The sequence below is a fragment of the Mastacembelus armatus genome, chromosome 14, assembly GCF_900324485.2.
Source record: "Mastacembelus armatus chromosome 14, fMasArm1.2, whole genome shotgun sequence".
Taxonomy (NCBI): Eukaryota; Metazoa; Chordata; class Actinopteri; order Synbranchiformes; family Mastacembelidae; genus Mastacembelus; species Mastacembelus armatus.
The window spans coordinates 14,225,064-14,252,793 of record NC_046646.1 but is presented as its reverse complement, the minus strand read 5'-3'; the positions used below and the strand labels follow the sequence as shown (position 1 = coordinate 14,252,793).

At 39.2% G+C, this 27,730-nt stretch overlaps 1 protein-coding gene across 3 annotated transcripts in view; it reads right to left on the bottom strand.

The window, feature by feature from the left end:
* Positions 1-27,425, bottom strand: part of doc2b (double C2-like domains, beta) — an 86,810-nt gene extending 59,385 nt beyond the window's left edge. For 2 of the 3 annotated variants that reach the window (XM_026329177.1, XM_026329178.1), the window contains exon 1: positions 27,076-27,425. In XM_026329177.1, the coding sequence (XP_026184962.1) occupies positions 27,076-27,406 (331 nt within the window). In that variant the 5' untranslated portion in view covers positions 27,407-27,425. Of the gene's footprint in view, positions 1-12,316; positions 12,416-27,075 lie in introns of those variants that run through there. The other variant, XM_026329179.1, reaches the window with a different exon arrangement.
* Between the last annotated feature and the right edge of the window lie 305 nt (positions 27,426-27,730).

The window sequence follows — 27,730 nt, the reverse complement described above, 5'->3', positions numbered from 1 at the left end:
ACTTCATGATATGGTTTTACAAAGACAGTCATTATTCAGCTTGTTAGATGATAAATTATCCCATTATAATAACCCCAAATCTACTGGGAACCTTGATCTACACTCAGTGATTCATTCTGTAACTTCTATTTACTTCTGATCATACAGTCCTGGTCCATTGAGCATAATATAAAGGTTGAGGTTCAAAAGCATATTCACCAGACAGCTAGTTACTCTGCAACAGTATCTGGTCAAATTCACTTAAAAAGGATATGTAAACGCAGCTGTGATTATACTGTGTTAAAATTGTTTCAATTTTTCCAATGAACTTTTTGAAGTGTACATACTACAGTGCAGGAGTGATAATGGAATCCAAGAGCTGCACCCAAGCATGTGGTTAACATTGGTTCACATTACAGATTCAGTTTTAGTAAAATGCTAATAAAGGGAATACGTGACGTTATGCACCATGATTCTCTTGACTTCAATATTTAGTCATGACTGTGAGTTTTCCTTAATCTATAAACTAATTGCAAGTACAGAGTACCTTAAAAAAATGTCCAGATTATTTTGTCACAGACTAGTTGTATATATAAATGTATTAATATAAATATTCCAGACATGAGATTATGGGCTGGAATTTTAGTTCTGCAAAGAAACATATAAACATCTCAACAGATCTGTGCAGAAAAAGATTTTATGGCTAACTATAAAGAAGATGGGTGTGAACAAATCCCTAAATTCAAAGGAGCACAAATAAAAGAAAAAAAAGAAATATATCCACACTTATTTAAAAAAACAGCCACATCTCCAAATGACTCCCATGAATATTCACTTCCCAGCTCAGTAAGGTTTTAGACGATGCTTTCACAGTCTCAGGAGTGCTCAGGCTGCTTCTATAGTCTCAGTCAAACACCACCTACTCCTAAGTACTGACACATCTTGGGGTGTCTAGAAAAGCGCTGGATCGTTTTCTTCCTACCTGGCTGACTGGTGTCATGGGGAAAGTCTCTTGTTCCTAACACGTCATGCACCCTGTTGAACTCAGTGCTTGACATTCACCAGTTTTCTGTTTCACAAAGCTCTCATTGACCTGTCTTCATATCTAAAATACCTCCTTCCACTCCACTGACACAACTGTACAGTATAAGTATAGTGCTATATAGTACAGCTCATATGTGTGGCTGACTTCTCCAAGACAATGTCTTCCCTCAAACCCACAATGATAAAACTGAGCTGCTCTTTTCTGATAAAATTCAGTTCACTGTAGGATCTTTCTATAATCATTGCAGAAACTAAATTAACACCCATCTCAAAGATAAAAAAATGTGTGCAGTTTTTACTTACTGAGGCCTGTGGGTAAGAATCTCTCCTGGGTTCCAGCTCTGATCATCTCTTGGCTTAGCTACTGCACCGCCCTTCTTGTTAGCCTTTGTGTTTCCAATCTTATATTTCATCACATCTAGTCACTCCAGCAGCTCCCAGTCCCTACAAAGTCCCAGAGCTGTTGTATTTGTATTTACACAGGGAATCAAATAAGAAACTGTATGTCACCAGATTTGTTATCAAGAAAGTACTGACACTCTTCCAATGACCAGCCAAATGGTTTTACTATATGTGCAGGACAGTGGCGGCTGGTGAAAAATGTTTTAGGTGGGGCTGTGCCAAATTTCCAGTTTTAGAAAGTAAGCAAGATAAGCAAAACACGGAGTTAGCTAGCCAAGCTTTTCTGTTGTACCAATTACGACTGAAAGCTCTCACATACGGTTTACCTTTTCTTTGCTTGTTGTTTGATTATGACGTCGCGTTTATCTGGACCAGGCTCTTTAACCTGTAATTTCTTCACCAAAGTTCTTCTTTCTGAAGAAGAGATTTTACTGAAATTGGAGAAAACTGAAGTTGTGATTCTCGGCACTGATCGATTCTACTCTGGGCGATAAAACCGTCGCCTTTTAGGCGTCAAATTAGTCGACGCTGATTGGCTGAATTTCTGTTGCTGTGAGAGTTTTTATTGGCTGTGCTGTGTCACTGACTCGGAGATGTTTATGTCGCCCCAAATTGAGCTGCTGCAGGTTTTGTTTTTGTTTTTTACCACAAATACTGATTTATAGTTAATAAATCAACATTTTCTTCCACAGTATTTTTTCATACAAATACATCAAATTAATTACTTTTAATTATTTGTATTTAATAAATAAATAATTTTTAAAAAGTTTCCCCAGTGGGCAGGGGGTGGGGCGGCGCCTTAGCGCCCTCTATTGGCCAGCCGCCACTGGTGCAGGATATGATTTTACATGTTGGGTAATTGAGCACAGTTATTTATGAAGAAGGATGAAGAGCGTTAGCTTTAACAATGATAATTAGCAGCAGGTTACTTTATTTACCCATGAAGTACAGTATTGTTCATAAAGGGTATAAATATGTGAACACAGGGGGACATACAGACAATACTGCGTCACTGAAACACTCCGCATGAATAAACCTCAGCTACAAGAACATCCTGACCTGGAAGTGCTCTCCATCCTCTGGCTAATTGACAGCGGAACAGAGGAACATCTATTTTGGTGACAGACAGTCACTAAACAACAGTGGTGGAAAGTAACGAGGTACATCTACTGAAGTATTGTATTTAAGTGTAATTTTGGGCACTTTACTTATTTTCATTTTCTGCAATTTCATTCTTCAATTCCTATTTCAGAGGCATGTATATATATATATGCTAACTTAACTCAGAACTGGATTATACAAAAGGCCATATAATCATAACACTTTATTGATGCCCAGAGGGAAATTTACAAGCTACCAAATCATGAGCATATATGTGTTTTTTAATATTTACTTTAATAAAATTTTGAATGCAGGATGTTTCATTGTAACAATGTATTTGTACACTATGGTGTTGCTGCTTTGAAGTAAAGCATTTGAGTACTTCCAGAACTGTCAAACACTCACATAAACACAGCATTAGAGGACAATATTCTGAGGGTAAGCCAGTGTGAACTGGTAAGGTATATATATAAGTTTAAAACAAAAAAAAAAGCAATACACCTTGAAGCAGTAAAAATTAGTCAAAATAGAAGCAGAAACTGAGGCTGTCATCAAGTCGAGATCACCTACAGCCTGGTTACTGCATCCCTGTGTTAACAGCTAGCAGGCACAACAACACGGCTGATATAATTAGTGAAGCTGTCTTAATCAGCTGTGAGCATCAGACGTGCCTTCTCTCACCAACTGGTGACAGATATTCTGTCTCTGTTGTGGACATCGGCTATCCTTGCCCTCACAGAAGAACATGCTGTTTTATTAGGGCGGAGGTTTGTAGAGTAACATTGCCTTAATGTAACTGACTTGATGTTTAAACCTTTAAATGTACATACAGCTAAAATGTCGAGCTCCTCAAGCCATTACTGAGAGTAATTGAACTTATTGCAATTGTTTGGCCATTAGATCTGTTTAATGATTGAAAGACATCATATAAGCCAGAGAAGTCTACATGTGAAAAGACATCTTTGGAGAAAATACTGTAAAATCATTGACGCAGTATGAATGAGTCAGAGCAGAAGATTAAGGTCCTAAGTAAAACCCAGACATCAGTAAACGGCCTAACATGACACTGAAATGATCAAATGTAAGGTCGGGTGTGTGTGTGTGCGTGCGTGTACAGTAGATTTACAGTATGTTGCAATGAAATTCACAGACACATAAGGCAGAGAGTTATGATTATATGAAGACATACAGTGTGTCAATCCAGCAGCCATAACAACAAAGGCAAACACACATTTTTCAGCGGCCAGCTGTCCAGTGGATTAAAGATGTGGAGGAGTGATATGATTTGGTCACATAGAGAATTAGGAGGGGCTGCTCATTTCTCCAGATGCTGGAATAAAATTGTCTCTGGATCAATAACCTGCTGTCAGACATGCCCTGACTGATTGTGCTTTTAGCCCATGGTTGAATACCAAAACATCTCATGTCAGACTAAACTGGCCTAGCGATACCTATTTTCATGAATGAGGGGAAATTGAGGGAGGGGGTGATAATACATGTGTGTTAGTGGACTGTGTTATCCTTGTGTGATCTTGTGCTTCTCTCCAAAATGGTCGACTGATACGTAAAGAGCAATGTGCTGGAAAACCAGCAAATTAAACTTTTTTTTTTTTTGGGCTGTTAAAAGTAAAAAATGTTTGTGTTTCTGATGATGGAGAACCACTAACCATTATGTTAAAAAACACTGAAGAAGTACAGCTGGAATTGCAATTTATCATTTCTTTTTGCTGTCAAAAATGCTGTGGTTTGCCATTTATGTTCCAGCAGAGATAAGAAGAACTAAGACGAGAAATAGACATGGCATGCCATGACATGCAACAAATGGACTGGTGACCTGTCCAGGGTGTATCCCTGCATTTCACCCAAAAAGAACTGGGAGAGGCTCCAGCAGATTCATGTGACCCTAAATAGGAATAAGTGGGTATAGATAATGGATTGATTGACGGACATGCAACAAGGTAGGCTACAGTAGTCAAGAATCAAACTGGACTTTATGTGGTATGCACTATGCACCATTAGGCCAACAGACACTTAATACGTTGCAGTTTAAAGATGTGAAATGTACCTTAGAGTGATAAAACAGCAATAAGGGGTAACCAAGGAGGGCAAAATTGCTATGCTTATATTTCTGCAGCAGTGACCTGTTTGCCCTGAATGCGTAAAGACAATGTCTGGATATCATTTTAAAAATACAATTTTATGAAAGTGACTTAAATGGCCAAGTATGGTGACCCATACTCGGAATTTGTGCTCTGCATTTAACCCAATTCCAAAGTGCATACACACAGCAGTGAACACACACACACTGTGAACACACACCTGGAGCAGTGGGCAGCCAGCTCTGCGGCACCCGGGGAGCAGTTGGGAGTCCGGTGCCTTGCTCAAGGGTCTCACCTCAGTCGTGGTACTGAAGGTGGACAGGGTGCTGGCTATTCACTCTGAGCCACCGACAATTCCTGCGGGACCTAAGACTTGAACCTGCAATTTTTCAGGTTACACGACTGCCTAATGGATACTATGTATGGAGTGTGACACCCCACCTTTTTTCAGCATACTAAGGTAATGGTACAAGCAGCAAAGAGGGCAGATGAAAGGACTGTTATCAGTCTTGACTAAGAGATGTGAACATGATTGAAATATTTCTATAGTGGACTGCACGTTGTATTTGTGTCTGTGGCAGTCTGCACAGCGGGGAGGGGGCTTGAGAGACTTCTAGCTGGGAGGTGAGTGCCATCTTGCTGCACTCTTTCTAATCTACTATGAAATATATATTTCTGGCCGCTGACCGACTGCTTAAGGCTGACTAACCAATTAGCTACCTAGCCTAACATCCAAGAGCTTTGCACCCAGTGGTTCCTACCATGAATACTTGCTACCCAAGGTCGCACAATTCTCACGTATCGATGATGTGCACCTTCTGGCCTACTGGTAGTTGCAGGTTGCCCTTAAAGCATAACTATAGGTGTGGTGTGACTCATAACTGCTATTTAATGGGGTCATGAACATTTGAAAGAGCTGGATAAGTGTATCTGAGAGATGGACAAGGGCAGCATAACACACATCTGAGCATCCTAAACTATGTCTTATCTTTGCCACCAGAGTAGTGATTACAAGCATTCAAGAAAGAATTTAGGTTTTAAGTCACCGCTTTTCATGAGTACCAATAGAAATAAGAAACTTTTGAAGAATTTATGATGCTTCTTTATCATAAGATGCAAATTCAGTGCTTCTTTGTGTTGCTTTAAGAAGCTGGATGTAAGATCTGAGTCCAGATGCCAGGTTGTGACATTGAGCTGTTATTATTTTTTTTAAGTTTTTTTTTTTTAGTTCGTTTCACTCTAGTTTTGATTGTGTAGGCAGCATTTTAAAGGCAAGCAATGGGTCTGTTCTAATCTGCATAATGAAGAGTCTGAATAAATTTTAATATTAACTAGAAAAGAGTTTTTTTATTATAATTGATGCTGTTTTATTTGAGGAAAGCCATTTTTACTGATTTGTTAAAAAAAAAATCTGGCAGCAGTCACGCTGGGTGCACCTACTGGGCTGTTTTTAAGAATGTCAGCATGATGAGTGGAATAGAGGTGAGCAGATGAGGAGGTAATAAAGAAAAAAACACTGATGCCACCGATGTTGAGTTTTCATCAGCAGTGCCACCCCCCAAAAAAAAAACATACAGGGGAGATTTTATAGATGTAAATTTAATTTTAAAAAAATCTGACTAAAAACCTTTCATTAGACCAGTATTACAGGTGTCTCCATTTTCCTTCTGTTTATGTAATCCTTAAGTCAAATATATTCATAACAACAGACAGAGTATATAAATGCTATAATGTATTACAGACAGATGCAGTGGAGCAGAGTGGCTGCTCCTAGACAATATTTAATCTGAACATACCTCACATTTCCATCACCATGTTGGAAACAATTAAATATTTAAAGCCAATCTTGACTACCCTGACACAGCTCATGATTACACCAATAAAGCACTTCTTACAGCTAAGGAAAGGAAATGAGGGAAATGTATAAAATGTGAAAGATTTAGCGGCATCTACTTGTGAGATTGCAGAATGCAATCGTCTAAGCACACCACAAACCACATCCCGCCCTGCATTTCCAGGCATGAGGAAAAGTAGGGTGGGCATCACTTTTAAAACAGGACTCCCTGTCTAGAGCCAGTCTTTCGTTTGTCAATTCTGGGCTACTGTAGAAACATGGCGGCACAACATGGCTGCCTCCATAAAAGGAGACCCACTCCTAATGTAGGTTTAAAAAGCTAATTCTAAGATATTTCCCAGTAATCACACACTAATGACAACATATTTATGAATATTACAAATATTACACATTGATCCGCTAAAGGCAAAATACAGCTATATTAATAAATATACATTTAATTGATATTTCTGTGTAGATGATGATATAGAATAGTCAAAATGCATCTGACCTTGTCATCCTATTTACTATAAATGTAATTAAAAACAAGGTTAAAAACAAGAAATAAGAATTAATGCTAAAAATGTAGTCTGTCTTTTAAATTTGGTGTTTGTTGGCTTTTTACATATATTGTATTATTTGATTTATCATATTTTAGACAATAATATGGTTACTATCCACAAAAAAATATTTTTACATGAAAACATGCATTTTTATTTTTCTCTGTATCAGAAATACACATTTGGCATTTGTAACAAACCAAGCTACTGGAAAATCAGCTGAAAATTCAAACAGTTACAATGTTTTTAACAGACACACATTAGTAGATGCAAGTTCCTGTACCAACATGGCAACCATATTGATGCATAGCTGCACTAAACAACAACTGCTACCGAGCTATCTCAAGGTATATATCTATGATTTCCTCTGTAATGAGACAGGTTGGATTTAGGATATATAATACGGCATTTCTTCTACATTTCCAGTGTTACCTGGCCATTTCTCCAAGACTAAGACACCCCAGCCTAGCAAGATAAATGTAAGCAGTTAATCAGATTTGATCAAAACAATCAAAATGATGGGAGCATAGAGTCGAGCTTTGAGCTCATAAACAGGTTGTAAAATGGTAAGTTGTAAATATATAATATGACATAATGGTCATGTAGGATGACATTATTTGACATCCTGTGTGTGTGTTGTTTGACAGGCCAACAATATCTTTCCATCACCCCTCAAAGCTTTGAAAAGAGCCCATCAAATGAAACATCTATGTCTCTCATGGCAACTGTTATAAAATGTGAAATTGCCCCTTCAGAGAGGCCCTCATGTTGAAAAAGCAATAGCCTTCCTCAGGTGTAATCCCCAGGCAAAATTAAAGCGCACAAGTGTCCTTCAGACTGATTATTTGATTGGCCCTTGCCCATCTAACTTTGGCTTCAGATAATTGAACAAATCTTTGGAAACGCTGACTCACTGGGGGCATTGAAGCAAATGAAATGGACTGACGCACTTTCAGCACAAAAGTGAAAGTATCAGGAAAAGAAAGTAAATAAATAAAAAAATAATACATAATATAATGCATTCAAAATCATCCTTATGTTCATCCTCTGCTTACCAGAAACTCTAAAACTTTACTATTAAGGCTTCACTGAGCTGCCTCTGTCATCATAAGGCTACATAAAGCTTATTTATCTTGTTAATCCGTGACATATTTCTCAAGCTTATTGCAGGATTATTTAAAGATTAAAATTCTATTTCTTGCATCAATAATTCAGGTAAAACCTTTTTCAGTAATGGAACTGATGTTCTTCTTATGATACTGGAAAATAAAGGTTTCATTTTCTCCCTGACTCACTGGCCTGAGTGAACAATTAAATGAGTCTAGTGAACAGCAACACTATTCCATTCCACACAACACAGACCTACAAACAGCTAGCTGTGTTTCCTCCTCAAGGCCACCGTTATAAAATGTGAAACAATCTGTTTCTACCTGTAAAAAAAAGAAAAAAAGAAAAAAGCCATATGGCATTGTGAAATTCATTACAAATGAAAGCCTGGAAGTATCCTTTCCTATGATCAGTTGATTGGCCCTTGACCTGCTTTCTGCACAGATGATGATTGGACTTCGTTTTGTCAATGCTCGTGCAATCTGAAAAGGGAATTTGGTTCCTTCCCTTAGTTTACATGCTCATACTTTACATCTCGACAATTCCCTGCAGAAATGCTGATGTCCTTGCCCTCCCACCATTCACACCACTCCTGCCTCCTTCTTTTCAGCAAACTGAAATTATGAGGAGAGACGGAAAAAAAAAAAAAAAAAAAATCAGTGCATTTTCACTATTTTTTTTTCAAAGCCCAATCTCTCCAGCAACACTCTGAAAGCATTGCAGAACTAATGGAGTGTTCAGGTCAGATTAACTTTTGTGCATTGTAGGAATATAAGACTAGGTTTCTTTTTATATGATGGCCACAACAACTATTAGATCATCTGCAAATTCTGACTGTGAATGTGATAATTTAGGAAGTCTGGGTGCTGTATGCAGATAAAGAGGTTGTGACTCATGGAGCGCAACAAAAAGAATTATAGGTCTCGAAAATGTGTGTTTCAATAAAGAAGGATTAAAAGGGATAATTTGAATCTGTCCTACATTATTCCCTGCAGAACTCTGGGCTTTGAAGGACTACACAAGTAATTTTACATATATGTTTTTCTACTTCCCATGTGGCAGTTGCTTTCCATTTCTCCTTAACAACAACAACAACAGTGGAGCTTGGGCAAATTGTGATGCCGCTCATTGTGATGAATTACATGAATTACTGTCTACTTGGAAGACAGGAAAATATGTATAGTACAAAAAACTCTACAGCATCCAAATTGTGAAGACATGTCAAGCATCCATGATTTGTATTTAAGAAGCTCGCACTCAAGAGTAAAAAAGGGTATAGTGTTACTACATTCTAATACTTTCTGTCTTCACAGCTAACACTGGATCAAATATACAAACAATGTAAAGTTACCAAAGCTTCAGTCTCCACCGAACCCTCTCACTTGCAGTGACCTTGCTGCTCTGGTCACAGTTTGAGGAAAGGTTTCTACCTGCTCACACACAGCAGTACATCATCAGCAGTGATGGCTTGCTCTGGAGAAATCGTAAAGTTAATTAATTATCTAATTTCATAAGCCAGAACAATGGATTTTCCTTTTTACCAGGCATTTTCCATTAGGCAAGTCAGGATGCTGGTGAGGTGAGGACAGAAATGATTCATAACTGCAGAAACACATTTCCTTTAGCAACAGCAGCACTTTATTTTTTTTTACAGTTTTTGGTTATAAATGAAATTTCACTACTGTGAAATAATATGCGCAAACACACTAGGCTAAAATGGTAAAAATATGTATAGACATTTGGAGGCATGCACTAACACTGTGAACATGTTTGCCTTATGCTCAAAGTGTTACTAAGTACAGCCCAGCGGTGCTGGCTGATAGTCTCATATGGGGTAATTACACGATTTTGTGGATTTGGAGAGATTCTTCTCAATATTACAAAACATATTTTTTGTCTTTGCTTTCTAGTTCTCTGACATTTCTGAAATCAGTACTCATAATACTTAAATATAGACAACACAATTACGAGATACAATTCAGAAAATAACATGACAGCAAAACCGGAGTGCACTACCTGGAAATTGAATTTCAAGTCTCAAATGTAAATCACTGCTGACTCTAACTGCTAATAATGATTTCAATCTTGCTTCTCCCCATTCATCAGGCATACATCGAGCCACAGGAGATGGGAGCTGGCTCGTGAAAAGAAAAGCATTCACTCTTTGGTCGCCTTCCATTCTGCACTCTGGGAAACAGGAAATACTCATGGCCAGATGTGTTACTCATGAATGTCAATTAAACTGAGCTTTTGATTCAAGAAGATGTGTGGTTACAGAAAGCCAGTCCAGTACTTCTGCCATCACTGTGTTTGTTTACAGCAAACAACACAGAATCTGAAATACTTAGGATCTGATCTTTTTGCACAGGCTCCTTTGATGCCACAAAATACATGGATGACTCAGAACAGAACATATTTTATATATTTTATAACACCGACCTTGTAAACCTGTTGCTATACCAACCACCTGACTGGCAATTATGCTAAAAGCCAACCACAGTGGTGTATAAACTATTGTATAGGTTTAAGGAAAATAAGGCGGCTACATGGGTAGAGTGTGTGTCAGAATGTAAAAAGAAAAGAACCTGGTTGTTTTATTATCTTCTGACCAAATAGGAGTGGACAAAGCATTTGTGAGTCTTGAGCGTAGAGAGGAGGAGACAGACGGATTACATTATGTTAGCCAGCAGGCGGCTGTGGTCAGACACTGTGTTGAACAAGCCAGTAGGAAAACGCCTGCTGAGTGCTTCTGTACCAATGTACCAGATTTTCACCACAGATGCACAAACTGAATTGTATTTCTTTGCGTGCATGTACTCTCTGATGGAAAGTTTCTCACATATGGGGCCTACTGTAATTGCTTGTTGGTATGTTTGTTTTATGTGAGTGTGTGTTTGTATTTGCACGTACAAAGAAATGTGAGTGAACTTAAAAGATTTCATCAGTATTAATGCCAAAGGCAGACTACATTACGTGACCAAAAATTATCATGTTGCACAGAGGATATACACTATGTCAACCAACTGGGTTAACGTTTTAACTTATGGTTTAGTTTAATTCAAAGAGGCAACAACCATTTTGGCCCCTCAGATTATTCTCTGAGCTATTCCTTGACATAAGGCCTAAAAATCTGGTGGCTGGTACAGCACCATGAGGGTAAAACAGGCGGGTTGAAAACTTGGGAACAAAACATATGTTTACTTATGCTTTTTCACCTCACTTTTATTAAATTAAGTCCAGGGAGGTATGCAACTAAAATATGTCAAGTGGGCAGTGTGGAAGAAATGCAAATAAATAATGGATTTACTTATTCTGACAGTCAGGGTGCGGGAGCCAATTACACTGAACTCCAAGATTAATTGGAAATGACCTGTTGGGCTAAATGTAAAAAGTGCTCCGGCTCATGAAAAATGAGCATGTGCCATAAAATGTATGCAGGGAGTCATTAGAATGTTATGCATTTCAATTCAAATTAATAACACAATTCATCTTCCAGAAAATGAGAAATCAGGAAGTGGTCTGAGAAACAAAACATAATAATTTCACTGTGAACTAAAGAGAGGATGAGAGACAGCCAGAATGAAGGGAAAAAGTCATCTCTAATTGCTTTTATCTTCCAGACCCATTGTTTTTTATTTTTGTGGACTCAGGCAACCAATGTGTTGTTTAACTGAAGCTGCTGTTCCCCGAGCCTACACAGTGAAGATAGAGCCACACATAATTGAATCTGCACTAAACAAGCACCACCTGTCACAAGATTAAATCTCTGACAACATGTAGAGGTCAGCAGTGGATAGACTGACCCAGTCTCACATCTTGAACTAAAGCTGCATCTGTGATACTTAACTTATTCTTACTGTTTTTTTTTGTTTTTGTTTTTTGCAGTAATTCTGCCTAGTACTGTGCATGTAACACATTCACACTGAAAAAGACAAAAAGAAGAGGCCACTTAAAAATGCTGTTAAATTCTCAAATGTTCTGCCCTACTCAATGGGACACCTTTACTGTATATACAGTAAATATTACACTTGACTTACTTTACTTTACTTTTTTACTTCATAATGAAAGGCTTTCACTGATAACAGAGAAGTGGAGTCATCATACATGTGGTGGACAAATACACACTCATAGACAGATATTTCCATGTGTGTGGAAAGAATAGTGCAAGAAGAAAATTTGTGAGTGCTCACCGTATATTTGAACTCTTGACTTTTTATCCTGGTTGGTAACACTGTGGGAGACTTTACAAGATTTATTATAAAGCCAATGAATAGAGTTCATCCCTTCCCTTGTTTTATGCAGAGCTTGCCTGAGGCAGAAACTTAGTAGCTGAAAAACAGGCAAATTACAAATCACTGTTCTCACGTGAAAACCCTGCATCTTCAAAAATGTCAACTAGTCATAAGCCTAAGGCATAAAAAATGTCTCAACCAAGGGAAGCACATAGAAATTCAAGATAAAAAGATTTTTAAAAGAAAGTATATACATTTCATTACATAAAGAGCAGATGTGAACAACAGAAACATATATTAGATAATCAAAAATACCCAAAATTACTTCCAGTAGTACTCCAGACAGCTGCACTAGAGATTTTGGGCTCTGGGATCACCAGTCGATAAGTTTCATGACCTGAGGAAGGTGAATGTCCTAACTGATGGACTGACTGACCACCCATCAACATTAAAATGCATTTTGATATTTGGATTGCAGGCCCTATGTACTTTAAAAAGAGTAACTAACCATCACCCATGTAATCCTTCTTTGAAGGATAAATGTGACTTCAGACAACAACGTCAGAGCTTGAGGACATTTCCTGACACTTGTAACAATCTGTGGTTAGATTTCCAAAGAGGGGTCCAGGTTATGGTTTTTTTTATTTTTTTATCTCCTGATGCCTTAGGGGATGTAAACATGACATCCTTTGTTTGTGTCCAGCCAAGGACTTGACTACAAGCTCCCTCCTCAATTTACTCCTCTGCCTCTGTCTTATAACGTTCCCTCTCTCCACACTGTAAACTATCACAAAAAAGTTAAAATGCCACACACAGAGGAAAAAAAGCCAGTGAGGCTCAACAAAGAAGAGATTGGGTATAGATTGTAGAATGTGCAGTTTCTGCTTGAAAAATCCACCCACCCAAGGCATATCGACCCTAAACTGTGCACCCGTAATGACAGAAAACAGGCTGTGAGATAGCACTTTCATTGATTAAAAAACCATGAAATCAATACAGTACATGAGCAGCATGTCATAATGTCACAGCAATAAGGCATTCATATACACATGAAGACCATGTGAAAGCATTTAGAGGATGGGCTTCATCATGAAGTGCACTCAAGCAAGACAAGTAAGCTGCACACTGTGGAGTGGTCATTCAGTCTTTTCATGTCCCTGATTGAAGAGACTGCCTTGATGCTAGAAGGTACCATTTGTTCTCTGAGTTACGCCACATTCCCTCCCTGCACCACTTTCTAATAAAGCACCTTTAAAGGGGGTTTTGAGATGTAATCAATGACTTTAATGATAGTTGATAAATCTTGATAAACTATCTGTGCTTAAAATATTACGTATATGTAAGTCATTAATAATAACATCTTGTGGGTTAGAAGGGTATGCAAACTCTATCTGGCTACTGAGTCTGAATAGTCAAGTAATTAAGCCCTTTCCGGACAAACATGCACCTGATTGGCTATGAGCGGAAAGCAAAGAGGAAAATATTGTACTGGCATCAGGAGACAAATTGTGATATCCAAACTGTACAAGCCGGAGATTCTACACTTATTCATTAGTATCAGGATGAGAAGGCTCAAGCCACCTGACAGTAAACCTGAAGAGATAGATGGATTAGAGCATTTCTTGGGTGTTGGTTGTATATTGTTTAATAAAGAAAAAATCAAAATGATTAATCAATTCTTAAAATTACCTACATTTTTTTTTTTAAACTCAATCTGCAACATGAACACTAAACTGGTATATCTAATAAGTACAAAACAGAATTTCAAATTTAATCAAAAATGAGGTTAGGAAAATCAAGTCTACAACGATAAGAAAAATTACAAATCAAGCTTCATTTAAAATGCATTAAAATAGAAAAAATAATTACTTTTTCGGGCACTCAATCTACCGTTCATCAAAAAGGGAGCTGGCGTAGCCTGGTGTATTACTATAGAGTTTGCTTTCATTTTAAATGTCATACACCACCCTGTGTGTGATTTTACACATTCTGAAAATCTACTTGCACCCGAGTCTCCTGCTGTGAGGCAGCTCTATTATCAGGCCTGGTTATACCTTAAATAGAATGGCTTGCTGGAATACCAGAGGACTTAATATATGTCCTTTTTTCTCTTCACTCAGTTCATACACATAATTTATAATTCATCATCACAATTACTGTAGAGCAAACACGAACAATTATATTCAACATTTCCTGTGCCAATTCATTTAAATGGAAAATGCCTGCACCAGCATGAATGAAAGTGAAACTGGAAACCTGCAGGATCCTCTGAGGCCCTGAGACCTCAGTCAAACAGCAGCATGGCACCACTGTGCTACTTTTGGACCTTATTTGGTGTTTGGTGTAAATGCATCTCTGGAGGGATCAAGGGGCAGCTCACCAAGGTGTTGCCAACTCATTAGCACCAGGAGGATCCGATCAAGCTGCACTCAGATCTATACAAATGGGGCTTTTCAGAGAAACCACAATCTCTACAGTGAGAGTGACGGGGAGGGGGTGACCTTGATGAGGGATAGTAAAATGGTGTTTCACAACAATCCTGCAAAGCACAATGAAGCTTTCAACAGACTATTAGAGTGCCATTTTCTATAATATATATAATGCTTTACAAACAGAAAGAGGCACCAAGAACATGCTTAAGGGCAGCACATTACATTAAACCTGCCTGCTGAAACCACACATCACAACTCTGATCATTGCTCCAGTGACTTTCCTAATGACTGCGTACACCAATGCATTCAAGCCATTTTAACACCTAATTCCTACATGATACAGGTCGGAATCATCTGGAACTCAGAACTGTAATTTCAACAACCATACTGGCCAGTAATGGCTCACATTTCTGTGGCACAACCCAAAGCTTTTCATTACTGGCCAATATGTAAAGCAGTAAATTGAGACTCCACCTTCACAAATTGCCAAGAGGGGAGCCATTAAAACAGCCAGCTTAGCAATGCTTCAAAAATACATCAGAGTCAATACAGAGTGACACAACAGAGGACACAAATGAGTAGTAGGGTGGATGTGCTGATTGACATTATAAACCACTAGTTTTCTGCTACCACTAGCTGTAGTATTAGTAGTATGGCTTGTGGATTTTAACACCCAGCAGTACTATCAAAAAAGACATAGCGGTGTGTGCAGGAGCAATCTTTCAAGCCATGTTGGCACAGAATGAAATGGTCACAAACACCTGTTTTCACCTGTTTGTTTCTACAAGCCACAACAACAATAGATTTCAAGAATTTTGAAGAGACAAAGCCCTCTAGCGGTGCAGTAATTGCCAGTCTCGTCAGGCGCGTTGAGATTGCATTATTACAGAACAACACACTCTACAGAGGTCAGGGTCAACAAAATGTCACACACACTCAAGCTGACTGCTCACGGGGAATTGCTGTCAGTTTCCCATTTCAACCAGTCACAGCTGGTTATCTTTTAATCACGACCATGATCCCGAACCTTAACTGAGAGCTTATCATTGCAATCAGGATGACTGAGGTCGCCTAACCTTAATGAAGTGGGACAGACAGATTTTAACCTTGGTACATACTAATGCCAATAGAGGCCACATATGGGCCATCAGCTGGGATTGATTCAGTACTTTACCCAGAGTGAGAACTCACAGATGATTCAAACACCCAAGCAGCACTTTTTATTTATCACACTTCATGTTCTCGCAGTAGACTATTTTCCTTGTGTCAGAGCGCGCTGGATCAAGCTAAAGTCCGATTTGCTTTGAAGGCAAACTCAGCTGGTTGCTACGGACTGCAAGCCAATACCAACCAGTCATATGTTGTTCCACAGCCCTGGAGCCTACAGCAAGTTATCGTCGATGGCACCAATGGCACCACGCTTCATCCTTCCCACACTGTAATGAGGGTCTATGGGAAAGCATATTGGTTACATTAGGAGATGATTGAGCCTATATTGAATTATACAAATGTTTGTGTGGATATACATGTCTGCTGAAAGCTTGGAGGTCTGTTTGTTCAATTTTGTTCATTTTAATGTCAATGCAGGAAGTGAAGAAACACACCACACAGGCATTGTGCTTGACACAAATATTGATTTCTGCTGATGAGGCTGTTTTGCAGTATTGTATCATGTGTAGATTTTATCCACTAATGTTATAGCTTTAAAAAGAGGGACTGATGGTAACTAAAAGAAATCTATTGACTTTTCCAAACATATGGCAACTTACACAATTCTCTAATCCTGCGCTCTTGAATGAACAGGTTTACGTAAGAGAAAATAGGAGGGGAAGGACATGGGCATGATAATCCAGCTCCAATTTCAGGTTCATGAAATTATTGTTGAGATGTTTTAAATACATAAAGGGTAATGTATTTTTATCTTTCTGTCACTCTCCCCCACCTACAGAATGTGAGGCAGCATTCCCATTTCCACTTTGGCTGTCTTTTCTATAAACAGTCCTCTCTGGTTCTCTGGTAGGCGACTAGGATTCTGATATTTTAAAAAATTGCTTTAAGATTTGATATTTCTTTGGTTTGATGTTATTGCACTTTTAGCCTCACAGACAACTGAGAGCAGTCAACCTTCCCTGGAAAACATAGTCATCACTGAACACTGATGGTATTCTAAGCTCGCACAATGAATAATTGCTAAGAGGTAAGGCTATATTTAAGTGTTTAAGATGAACAAAACTTTTAAAATAAACTAAGAAACTTGCAGAGACATCATGAGTCAGAACACACATACAAAAAAAAAAAAAAAAAAAATACCTGTAGGGAGGCTAAACCTTTGAAACGCACAGCATCAGTTCTTGGAAATGGTGCAATGAAGCTGCTTGCTGAATTGTTGTTTGGAGCACTGTGTGGGATCACTCTCTCTTCACTAAGATACAGATTTCTACCTGGTGGGATGAGAACAAATGCTAATTGAGTGGAGATGAGTGAAGAGCTGAAGGCTTTTTCCTATCCGGTATATGAAGATGTACTTTGAATCAGTGATGAAAAGTAAGTACATTTACTGAAGAGCAATTATGCACTGAAGTACAATTTTGAGATACTTAGACTTTACTTGTGTATTTCAGTTTTATAATTCTACTACTCCGCTACATTTAACTAACAGCTGTAGTTACATTTCAGATTAAGATCTTTTGTGGGTCTACCTGGTTGTATAAAACAGCAACCCATCAGCGTTAACAATCAAATAATGTCATATGTTTATCACTCTCATGAGCCATTTTACTGCAAAACCTTTGCTTTTGGTACTTTAAACCAAATTTGCCAAAAATACAACTCTACTTTTATGTAAGTCAAATTTGAATGCATGTCTAAGGAAATATTTTTACACAAATGTATTGGTACTTTAAGGGTCTCTGTACCTCCACTGATTTTAAGAATGGCATACAGATAGGAACAAGAGCATGTCCGGGTTAATTTAAAGATACAGAGAAAACCTGTCTAATGCAGAATAGTGATTGTTTATTAGTTACACATTTGCATTACATTCACTGCTGATATTTTTTCCAGTCATAAGAAATTTCACATACTGTATTCCAGGTCAGGGTGGATGTCCCATGACTGCCTGATGTGACCCACTTTGTTCTTTCACTGCATTACTGTCAAAAAATGGCCCATCCTGTATTGACAGTGCCTGGACCTACCAGCTGATTTGGATGGAGAACAATGGTTACATTGTGAGCAATCCTTTCTCTGCCAGTGTTTCTCAGCACAAACAGTAAAAAAAACTCCCTGTGCAGCAACACCTGGCTTTATCTGAGGGAGCAAGGCCCTGTGGTAGCCTTTTATAGCAAAGTGCCTTAAAGTAGCTTAAAATGATTGAAGCTACAGGGGACTAAATTATTGCTTTACAACCAGATACAGGAGAAAATGAGTTTTGAAGATATACTGTATATGTAATACATGTACTGTATAAAATATGTAAAGTGAGAAAGGGTTATTGATGTGTTTCTATGACTCACAACTCAAGTTGACTGCTCCTGCTAATGCACTGGGAAATAGTACAAGGGCTTTAAGTAATATGCTTCATTATCACTTTAAACCACTGCTGCTGCAGACACCTCAAGGTATCTTTATGAATCAAAGGGAACAGTGAGCGGCACTATGGAGGGGCAAGTCATTTCCTTCCATCTTTCCATCCATCCATCCTTCTATCCATCCTTTCATCCATCCTTCCTTCCTTCCTTCTTTCCTTCCTTCCATCCATCCATCCATCCATCCATCCATTCATCCATTCATCCATTCATCCTTTTGAAAAAAGTCCAAGACAGAGAAGAAATTAAAATAGATGGAATATAAAGCAGCAGCCAGAACAGCTGGAACTAATTGAGTCCTAGCGTCAATTTTTAATCTCTAAAGAAGAATGCACCAATTGGGATCAGAAGTCTTCCATACAAGTGAGACTACTTAGCACTGCTTCTCTGCCCAGTATGAAATTTGCCCAATTGATTTCCCAGATAGTGAAGATATAAACATGGATTGCACAAGGCCTTAGGAATGCACATTTATGCACTTTCTGATTTTACAAGTAGACAAAAACAACAACTTTAACTTGTAGTACTGTGAAAGTTCTTGAAAGGTGTGAAGCTATTTAACATTAAACACCTTGTTTGGCACTCCAGCCTTTCTCTGGTGATATAAGGTACATCTATGTATAACTCCTCTTCATTTCCCTTCTCACCCAAAGTAGAGGTTTAAAGTAACACTATCAAGAACGCCCCAGCATTTACTGATAAAATTGGACTTTTGTGGGAAAGATGTAATTTTTTTTTTTTTTTTTTGGCCTTTTGAGTTTTCACAGGCCCATGGCTTCCTGAAAAGATGACTCAAGCTCTACTCTGTGGGGTTGCCAGAAGCAGACAAGTCATGGATTGTTATGTAAGTTTCTCTGTGATAATATTTTGATGGAACTTTACTGGAGACACACGATGCATACAAAATATACTTCTAATGCCTAACATGGCAATTAAATGTCACATAAAACTGTGAGAAGTGTTTCATTTGTAATGTTGTGGAATCAGTTTCACTTCAACTTTCGCCTGACGCAGGGATATTATCTTGTTGAATTCAGAACAGCTGCTTGGGACTTTTATAGTCTAATTTTATATTAAGTCTCATAATATGCAGCATTACTCTAAATTTCAATGAAAGTTATTACTGTACTTTCTGGGAAGTACAATAATTTTTCCACACTTGCAGCTGAGAATAAGAGTAAGCCCATCTGAAACTTTAGTCTAGACCAGGCTTTGCTGAGGAAATGAACACTAAGACAACATTTTACTTAATCTTCCTAATCTTTTAGTGACCCACTCTGACATTTCCTTTAGCACCATCATATGGCCAAAATTTGCACACGCACAAGAAAACAGTTTATTCGAAGTTCCACTGTGTACATTTTATTTCCTCTCAGCCAACCTATAAAATAAATAAATGGTTCCACCCACTACCTTCATATAAAACTTTCCATCCTGGCACCAATTCTCCAGTCAAGTGTTATAGGGTCTCTGAGTCTCTGATTGTATCACAATTCAAACCACAAACTATAAACTTTTATGTTTATGCATTAATTTGAGGATGGCCAGAGTCTCTTTTCACAACCTGTTTTTTTTTTTTTTTTTTTTTTTGGAACTGAAACCAATTGAGTGACAAGTAATTTATTTGTCTGTTTTATTACACTTTTATTACATTTGCTAATCAACAGGTCAACTTGTCCCCTCAGGGCTGAAAAAACTTTGTCAATATTTCCACTTTTTGACATTTTGACTATTTATGCCTAATTGAAAATGCAGGTTAATTAAAATATTCACTGCAGAAATTTTGTCTGGCATTATGTTAATTTTCTAAACAAACAATAAACCATGACAAAAGAAAATTTTAAAGGATGCTACAAACTTCTACATATATGGACTGTAAATTGCCACAGAGTTAAATTATGGCCATCAGTTATAAATCTCCTGAAATCAGGGCATTTTATACCAAAAAGCTAATATTTATCTATATTCCAAACGTTCCATAAAGGTAAACCTCATTCATTGCAGTCATAGAAAGTCAGTCATTGAATTTGCGTAATGAGGCAGTTTCTATGAAATAAACCATAGCACACTGATGCACTGACAGAAATAAACCCTTTTATTTCTAATGACCATGGCCTTTCCTCTTCAGATTACATACATAATCTTTAAGCCTGCAGTTGTCTGGAGACCATCTGGCAAAACAGACATCCTCACCCCAAGGAAATCAAATCCACTTTAGCGGGCAATAAAGGAAACCACACAATACACCTACACATGGAAATCCTGCTGCCTGGCTGCTATGCATCCAGGTGAGCTCAGCAAGTATTTTAAGTCGAACACTCCACTCTGGGAACACACATTGTGGTCTGTGGTCTGCCTACAAGCCGAGCTACATTATACAACCCATTGAGCCACTGAAAGACTGAAATACTAAGACGTGGCTTGCAAGAGTCCAAAAAGCAAAGCAGGGACCTATAATCGATCCAGCTGAGGTGGGATGCAGAAGCTTTGAAACAACATGATATCAATATCTTCAATGGGAAAAGCAGGAGGAACTCGGATAAAAGAAAGGAAGGCGCTCTCAAGTAAGAAATTCAAATGTTGGGCTCTGACTTACAGAAAATTCATCTGACCATAGATGATCTCATCCTTTGTTCCACTGAGAAAATTGAAGAAAGAAATTTATTAATTAACATATATGACAGATATATCTCTAATACTACAAGAAGGAATACACAATTTTAAATACTACTGGTGCTCAAATGTTAGAAGAGATGATTTGATATATATATATATATATATATATATATATATATATATCAAATATATATATCTATCAAATATATATATATATATATATATATATATATATATATACATATATATACATTGAGTGTTATGGATAATGTGCACACACGTGCAGAGGAGTTTGTTTGTGCATTGCTGTGCATAAAATGTTTAAATATTATCAAGGAGTTCTGGCTAACATAGTAGAAAACCATTACCTATTTACACAACCAGCAGGCAGCATTAACATTCATTAGTAGTCAGCAACTGGCCTTGTCCAACCTTAGCGCCAGCCAGACATCCTCCCCTTAGACTGAATTTTTTGACTTCATGGCTTCAGCACCTGCCTCTATAGGAATTTGAGCACAACTCAGAAATATCTCTACATCTCAAAAATGATGTGTAGGTCTATTTATTTTCCCTGGTACATTACTTTAGCAAACCTAACAAAACTTTCTATGAACAACTCACTGGACAGTCTATGTATTTAGATGGAGGCACAAATGATTCTTCATTTAAACTACACATAAAAATAAAGATGAAATTCACTGGACAGCTTTGCTCTTAACTGCAAACGGCAGTCCGAGCAGTTAGAAGTCACAATTTGATAGCCTTGAACTTTCATATGCTGATATCTTTTAATTCATAGAGCAGGCAGCTAAAAATCAAATGCCAGTGAAATTTCTGAGGAGAGAGAGTTAGTTAAATTTTGATTCATCACTTAGAGTGGGCTGAGAAGCGATCAGTATGAGGAGTGAGCATTTAGTTGGGGAATGGAAGGGAGGGGGTGAGGGAGCACCTTGAGGTTTAAGATGATACAAAATTTGAACTTTCAAAAAACTATATATCATCAACACTATTTCAACACATTCACTCAATGAACCCAGGGTTCAACCCCACACGCCAAGTGGATCTCTGTAATAGCTGGTATTATCTTTATATAATGTGCTTAGTGGACTAAAGCGAGGACAGAGGCAGAGTTTATATCTGATGAAGCAGAAATGCTACAAACTTCAAATTTCTCAATGGTTCCTGTTTAGAGACAGCACCTATGATAAAACCTCTAACGTGAACAGGCTGACAATCAGGCTCACTTTGCTAGTGCTGGGTTAGTCACAGAAAAACATGGGACACTACAGTGAGTCATTACTACTGCATGACAGCTTGCAGATAGACTCTTAATAGGATTCTACTGTGCTGGGCAGGCAGCGCTGAAATCACTCTTTACATTGAACAGAGCATTATGAGGCTCAGGGGATGTTTTCAAGTGGAGTGGTGCAGCCCTCTGATTTGCAAAGATCTGAAAATGGTTTTTGGTCTGGGAAAGGCTACAGATGGCTCAACACACACTCCCTTCTCTTCTCTCCATAAAGAATACACAGACTTTTTTTTTTTTTTTAATGCAGGGGTGGAGTTAGGGATTTTTTTCTTTACCAAAAACTGATTGAGTATTGTCTTTGGAAAACACTGGAAAAATGCACTGTGCATTTTCAGCATGGAAAATCAGAGGCATTAATATGCTCTGATGCATATAATATGCATGGAGGATTCTGGTGTCTCTCTTGTTATAACTTCAATTTAGTGCTGCAGGTCTCGCTCTTCTATTACTCGTAAAAGACAAAAATAGCTTCATATTCTGACTGTAAATTCAGATAAGGCATGTGGGAATAGTAAATTGTTCTTCTACCCAACAACTGCGCTGCCGTCTGACATTATCAGGTTTTAGTGGATAGGTGTTCTCACAGGGCCACTGAGAGAATTTTGTAGGTGAAGAAAGAAAATTACTTCAGTTTAGCTGCATTAGTTAGATTCCCTGTTTGCTTAAAAATCAATTTTAAAATTCTTTTAATTATCTACAGGGGGCGCTCCATGACAGAGCCCTAGAGCACACTGCAGAACTGAAAGGTTCAGCTTCACATTAAATCCTGTATAACGAATGAGGTTATACAGGCACGTACTGTGCCAAAATATATTTTTGCGTGGAAAGGAGCTATGAAGAGTCAGAAAGAAAAATCTTTAGACAAGACTAACAAGAAGCCCTGCAACACAGAACATGAAGACACAGAAGACACAGGGACGGAACATTAATGTATTACAAATGGAACTTAACACCATGCACATTGCACATGTGTCTGTGCAATTGAGTCCACAGTCTTTGGTCTATCTCATCAAAGTCAAGAAAACCTTTTTTGAGAACTATTTTGCTAGTTAACCCCTATTAGCCTCAGTAAGTAAACATGCAGATGCAGTTCAGTTGATTTTATTTACAGACCAGTTGGATACCAGCAGGTACTTTCTGCCTGCTCCGAGTGCATCTCTCCTCACCGTTTGACAACTACAAGCAAACACCGCAGCTCAACTTTTGTTCGGAGGAGACAGCAGCACCGCCAGAGGAAGACATCTCAGGGGAGACCTGTGTGTGCATACATTACCAATTCTTCCCTCCAACCAACCCTGCACTAGTCCTGTCAACACATATAGCTCTGAGGCTTATCGCTCAAAACAGAACAAAAAAAAAAAAAAAAAAAAAACAGAAGAAGAAGAAAAAGAGAAGAAATAATAGAAGTGCCTGCTCTGTTGCGGTCATGGGGTGCACCGGTTATTTCTTCTGGCCCTGGCAGGGATGTGGCCCTCTAAAAGCCAGGTTTGGATGTCCAATTAGTTTTGATTACCCCCACGCCCACACCCCCACCCCATCACAAGGGAGCTGGGACACATGGTGGGTGATGCACTTTTCGGTTTCAATTAAACTCAAATTTAAGTCACAGTGAATCAGAAAATGCTGCCGTTATGCTGATTAGCCAGCAGGTACTTAGCAGGGATTGAGATGCCCCTTTGTGATTTGGATCATTAGGGAGAAGGCTGCCACAATGCTCCACCCCCAAGGGAAGCATGAAGATACTAGATCAAGTCCCACAGGATGAGGAACAGCCAATTTAGGGCAGTGCTGCTTCTTTTAAATCACAAACAGGAAGGAGATACAGTAGTCCATTTCTATTACACTTTATACAGCAACAGGATGAATGCTTCCAAAGCAGTTGTTCAAAGATAATCGAGTACATTCGATGTAAAGAAACTTTTTCGTCCAGACCACAGCCCCACCACCTGCTGCACCACCAGGAGGATAAATTTACTTTACGTCAGTGTGATTCTTGTGTGTATGAGGTCAAGAATAATCAGATCTGCCTCACCAAAACTCTGTTAAAACTTTATAACCCCTACGCACGTAGAGCTGATAAGACAGGGGAAACTGGTTGAAAATCCCTTTTCATTAATGCTATTCTTATCAGCTTGTTGTTCTATAAACCTGATACGGCGTGTTGTGATGTGAGTGGTGAGTTTTTCTTAAATAGTCTTCGTTCCAGATCTTTCAGCAAATCTTACACAGTGAAATCGGGAAAAAAAAGGAACCTGAAGCTGATGATTACTGTTGCTGTGTCCCACTGTGTGGTCATGATTTCTGTTTGGTTTAATTATACAACAGCACAACACAACAACATATATTAACGCATTCAAGTGCGTTTCTTCATAAGACACATCAGTGTTTTAGGTGAGGCTTGTGGTAAGTATGAATATGACAGACGTTGGTTGAGGGCAGGGGGGGCTGTAAATGTGGATGGAGTAGGGTTGCGGAAGGGAAGGGCAGACATCATAATTATCCTGCATCACTGATGTCTCTTCAGGTGATTGTAAAACCATTAAGATGATGCTCCGGCAGATGTTTCCTTCTAATTGCCTTATTAGCAGGGAGGATGAAAAGCAGTTGCGATTCGACATTTGACGACATCTTGAAAACAAGTAACTTAGTAACTGTGCACCAGCAGAAATGTAATAAAATTGAAGCAACTGTATGCATGTCACCATAACCTAACACCTGTTGCAAATAGCAAACCACATGTAGATCTTTCATGCATCTCAGACAAGCAACTGTTTTTTTAAAAAAGTGAAGACACAGTCTATGAAACGCCTGCTGACAAAGCCTCCTGCTGGCTACATCACACTTTTTCCCTGAGCTTGCTCTCCAAAACCCTGTGTCTTTGGTCTGTCTTTGTAGTCTGTACAATTAACTGTTATAATGAACAGGGGCTCCACAAAGGTATTCATAGTGTTGCATTTGGTTGTACATATGAAAACTGAAGAAGCCTGAGGCAAAGCAAACCTGAACTTACTTTTGCACCTTTGCACAACCGTTTAAAAAAAGATAGCATGTACAATACACTGATAGGAAAAGCTGCTAAAATTAGCAGGCACACATCCTCACTTCTAGAGTCCATTCATTAAGAAAATCATGCCTGGACAACAATCTGCTGCTGCGTTCAGAGATACCAGTGGTTTTAAGACAGAGGAGGACAATATCTTCATTCTTACACACTTTACATTGCATTTACAGGGACATTTTTGAAGAGCTTTGTTGTGGTTGCTGAAAGTAAAAGAGTTAACAGGCTCAGAAAGTCATAGCTTAGTACAGAAGTCAAGTCACTCACTAATAGAGAGCTGCTCTCACAATTTAGGAGAACACATCTCTCCATCTCTTTTTCCCTGGTTGCCTGGCAGAGGTCATAGAGCAACATCTGCCAGCCCAACCTGCCTCTTCTGCTCTCTACCATCCCCCTTCCTGTCCAGTTCTGGATTAGAGATAGCGCCCCCCCCCCCCATGGCATGTCTCTATGTCTCTCTGCATGGATTAACTACTAGAGAAGCTACACTGTGGTCACACATTAACCTGCAATCACAGGTCTCTTGTGCAGAGAGCACTTGCAACAAACCCCTAAGTCTGGAAGGGAATGATAGAGTCTGATACAAACATGCTGTGATTCATTTACACTGTTTTTGTGCACGGCTAGAGCAACATGTTATTCAGAGTGAACTATAGTTGCGCCAAGTACACTGGCGACCAAATGCTAAAACAGAGGCTCTTTCACTTCTTATCAGACATGTTCTGAGGGTTTGTAAAAATGAAGCAGGTAGCTGCACCCTTTAAGTTGGCACTATACAGTATTGTCTTGAGCTGTCAGTGCTGGTGCAGACTCCAGTATCATCTGTCCATGATGTTTAAAGGGAGTGAAACTGGTTTTTCTGGATGCAAAAGTCATTTCTGTGATACATTACTGCTCCAATAGTTGTGCTGCATGTTATTAATTTGGACTATTACTCAGACCCTCAAAGCAGAAAAGGCTTTCTGAAAGGAGCTTTCCCTTTGTGATAAAGGCAGGTATGGACACACATACATCTATATGGCTTGAGAACACAAAACAGACCGATGTACTAACAATACGCTCACACGATTGGAACTTGTCTTGCCACCAGCCACTACAGTATGTGGAGGAGCTTACAGGTGCAGTCAGACTCCGCTAAGCGCAAAACTGTGACTAATTTAAAGCTTCACCAAGAAGCCATGAATCATTCAGCCCAGTGAGACGGAGACCATGCACCGAGTAGACACTCAGAATATGAAAAACGCACACATACACTCTGTGACAGACACATGCAATCATTTGCTCTGATAAAAATCACATCCAATCGTCCTTTTTCCGTCAGAGGAGAGCGGGGGGGAGGAAGGGAAGCCGTATCCTTTGCAACAGCAACAGTTGGCTGTCTGTCGACTCAGAGGCAAAGAGTTAGCTGCAGCACACAAAGACACACATGGGGGACACACAACATGCATGCACGCACACACATACATACACCAGGCAGTCGTAAATAGAAAGAGATGGACAGAGGAGCTGAGGGAAGAAAAGGTGACAGATAAAGCCACAAAGCCACAAGGCTGGAGGGATGCCTGGCAACCGGTGGCAAAAAATGGAGATGCAGTAATAAGAGAAAGGGAGAGGGAGAGGAAGAACTAAAAGGGGTAGACACACATGTAGACATGCTGGAAAACATCATGGCAAACAGTAGGATGGAGACAACAACAAGGGAAATCATCACTCACTGGAGTCATCTGAGTCATATCCCTCCACATCAGGTTCCTCATCCCTCTTGGCAGTCTGTAAGGGGGCTGTGGCTCCAGCACAAGCCCGGTCTGGGTTGTCCTCATTGGGGCGGTCACTTTCAGCAACGGCAGTGGCCGAGGAGGTGGAGAGGGCAGATCTCAGGGCCCCAGTGTGGCCCACTTGGTGGGGCGCAGCAGGGGGTAGGCCCCGCGGGTAACGGGGGAAGTAGTCAGAGATCTGCTTGATGGGCTGGATGGGACCAGGGCACACGTCAATGGCCATGTGCTCCTGGATACTGATGGTGGGTTTCTCGCCTTTGCGTTGTGTCATGCATGCGGTCCAGCCAGGAGCCTACTCCCAAAACCAAAAAACTGAGAAAAGAAAAAAAAAAAAAAGAAGATAAACAGACCCACACCCCTCGTCCTCCTCCTCTTGTTTCTCTGAAAGATGTGGGTGTTTTCCTGGGTGGGTGTCTGATGGGTGAACAGATCCAGGTGATCTGTGGATGTCACCACACTACAAGGAAATCTGGAGGCTGTTGCTGCGTGTTCCAGTGCTGTCCTCAAACCCAGACCAAACTGTCTGATAGCCTCACACACGTTACTACCTACCCTCCTGCTCTCTCTTCTTCCTATACCCCCACACTGTGCCCAC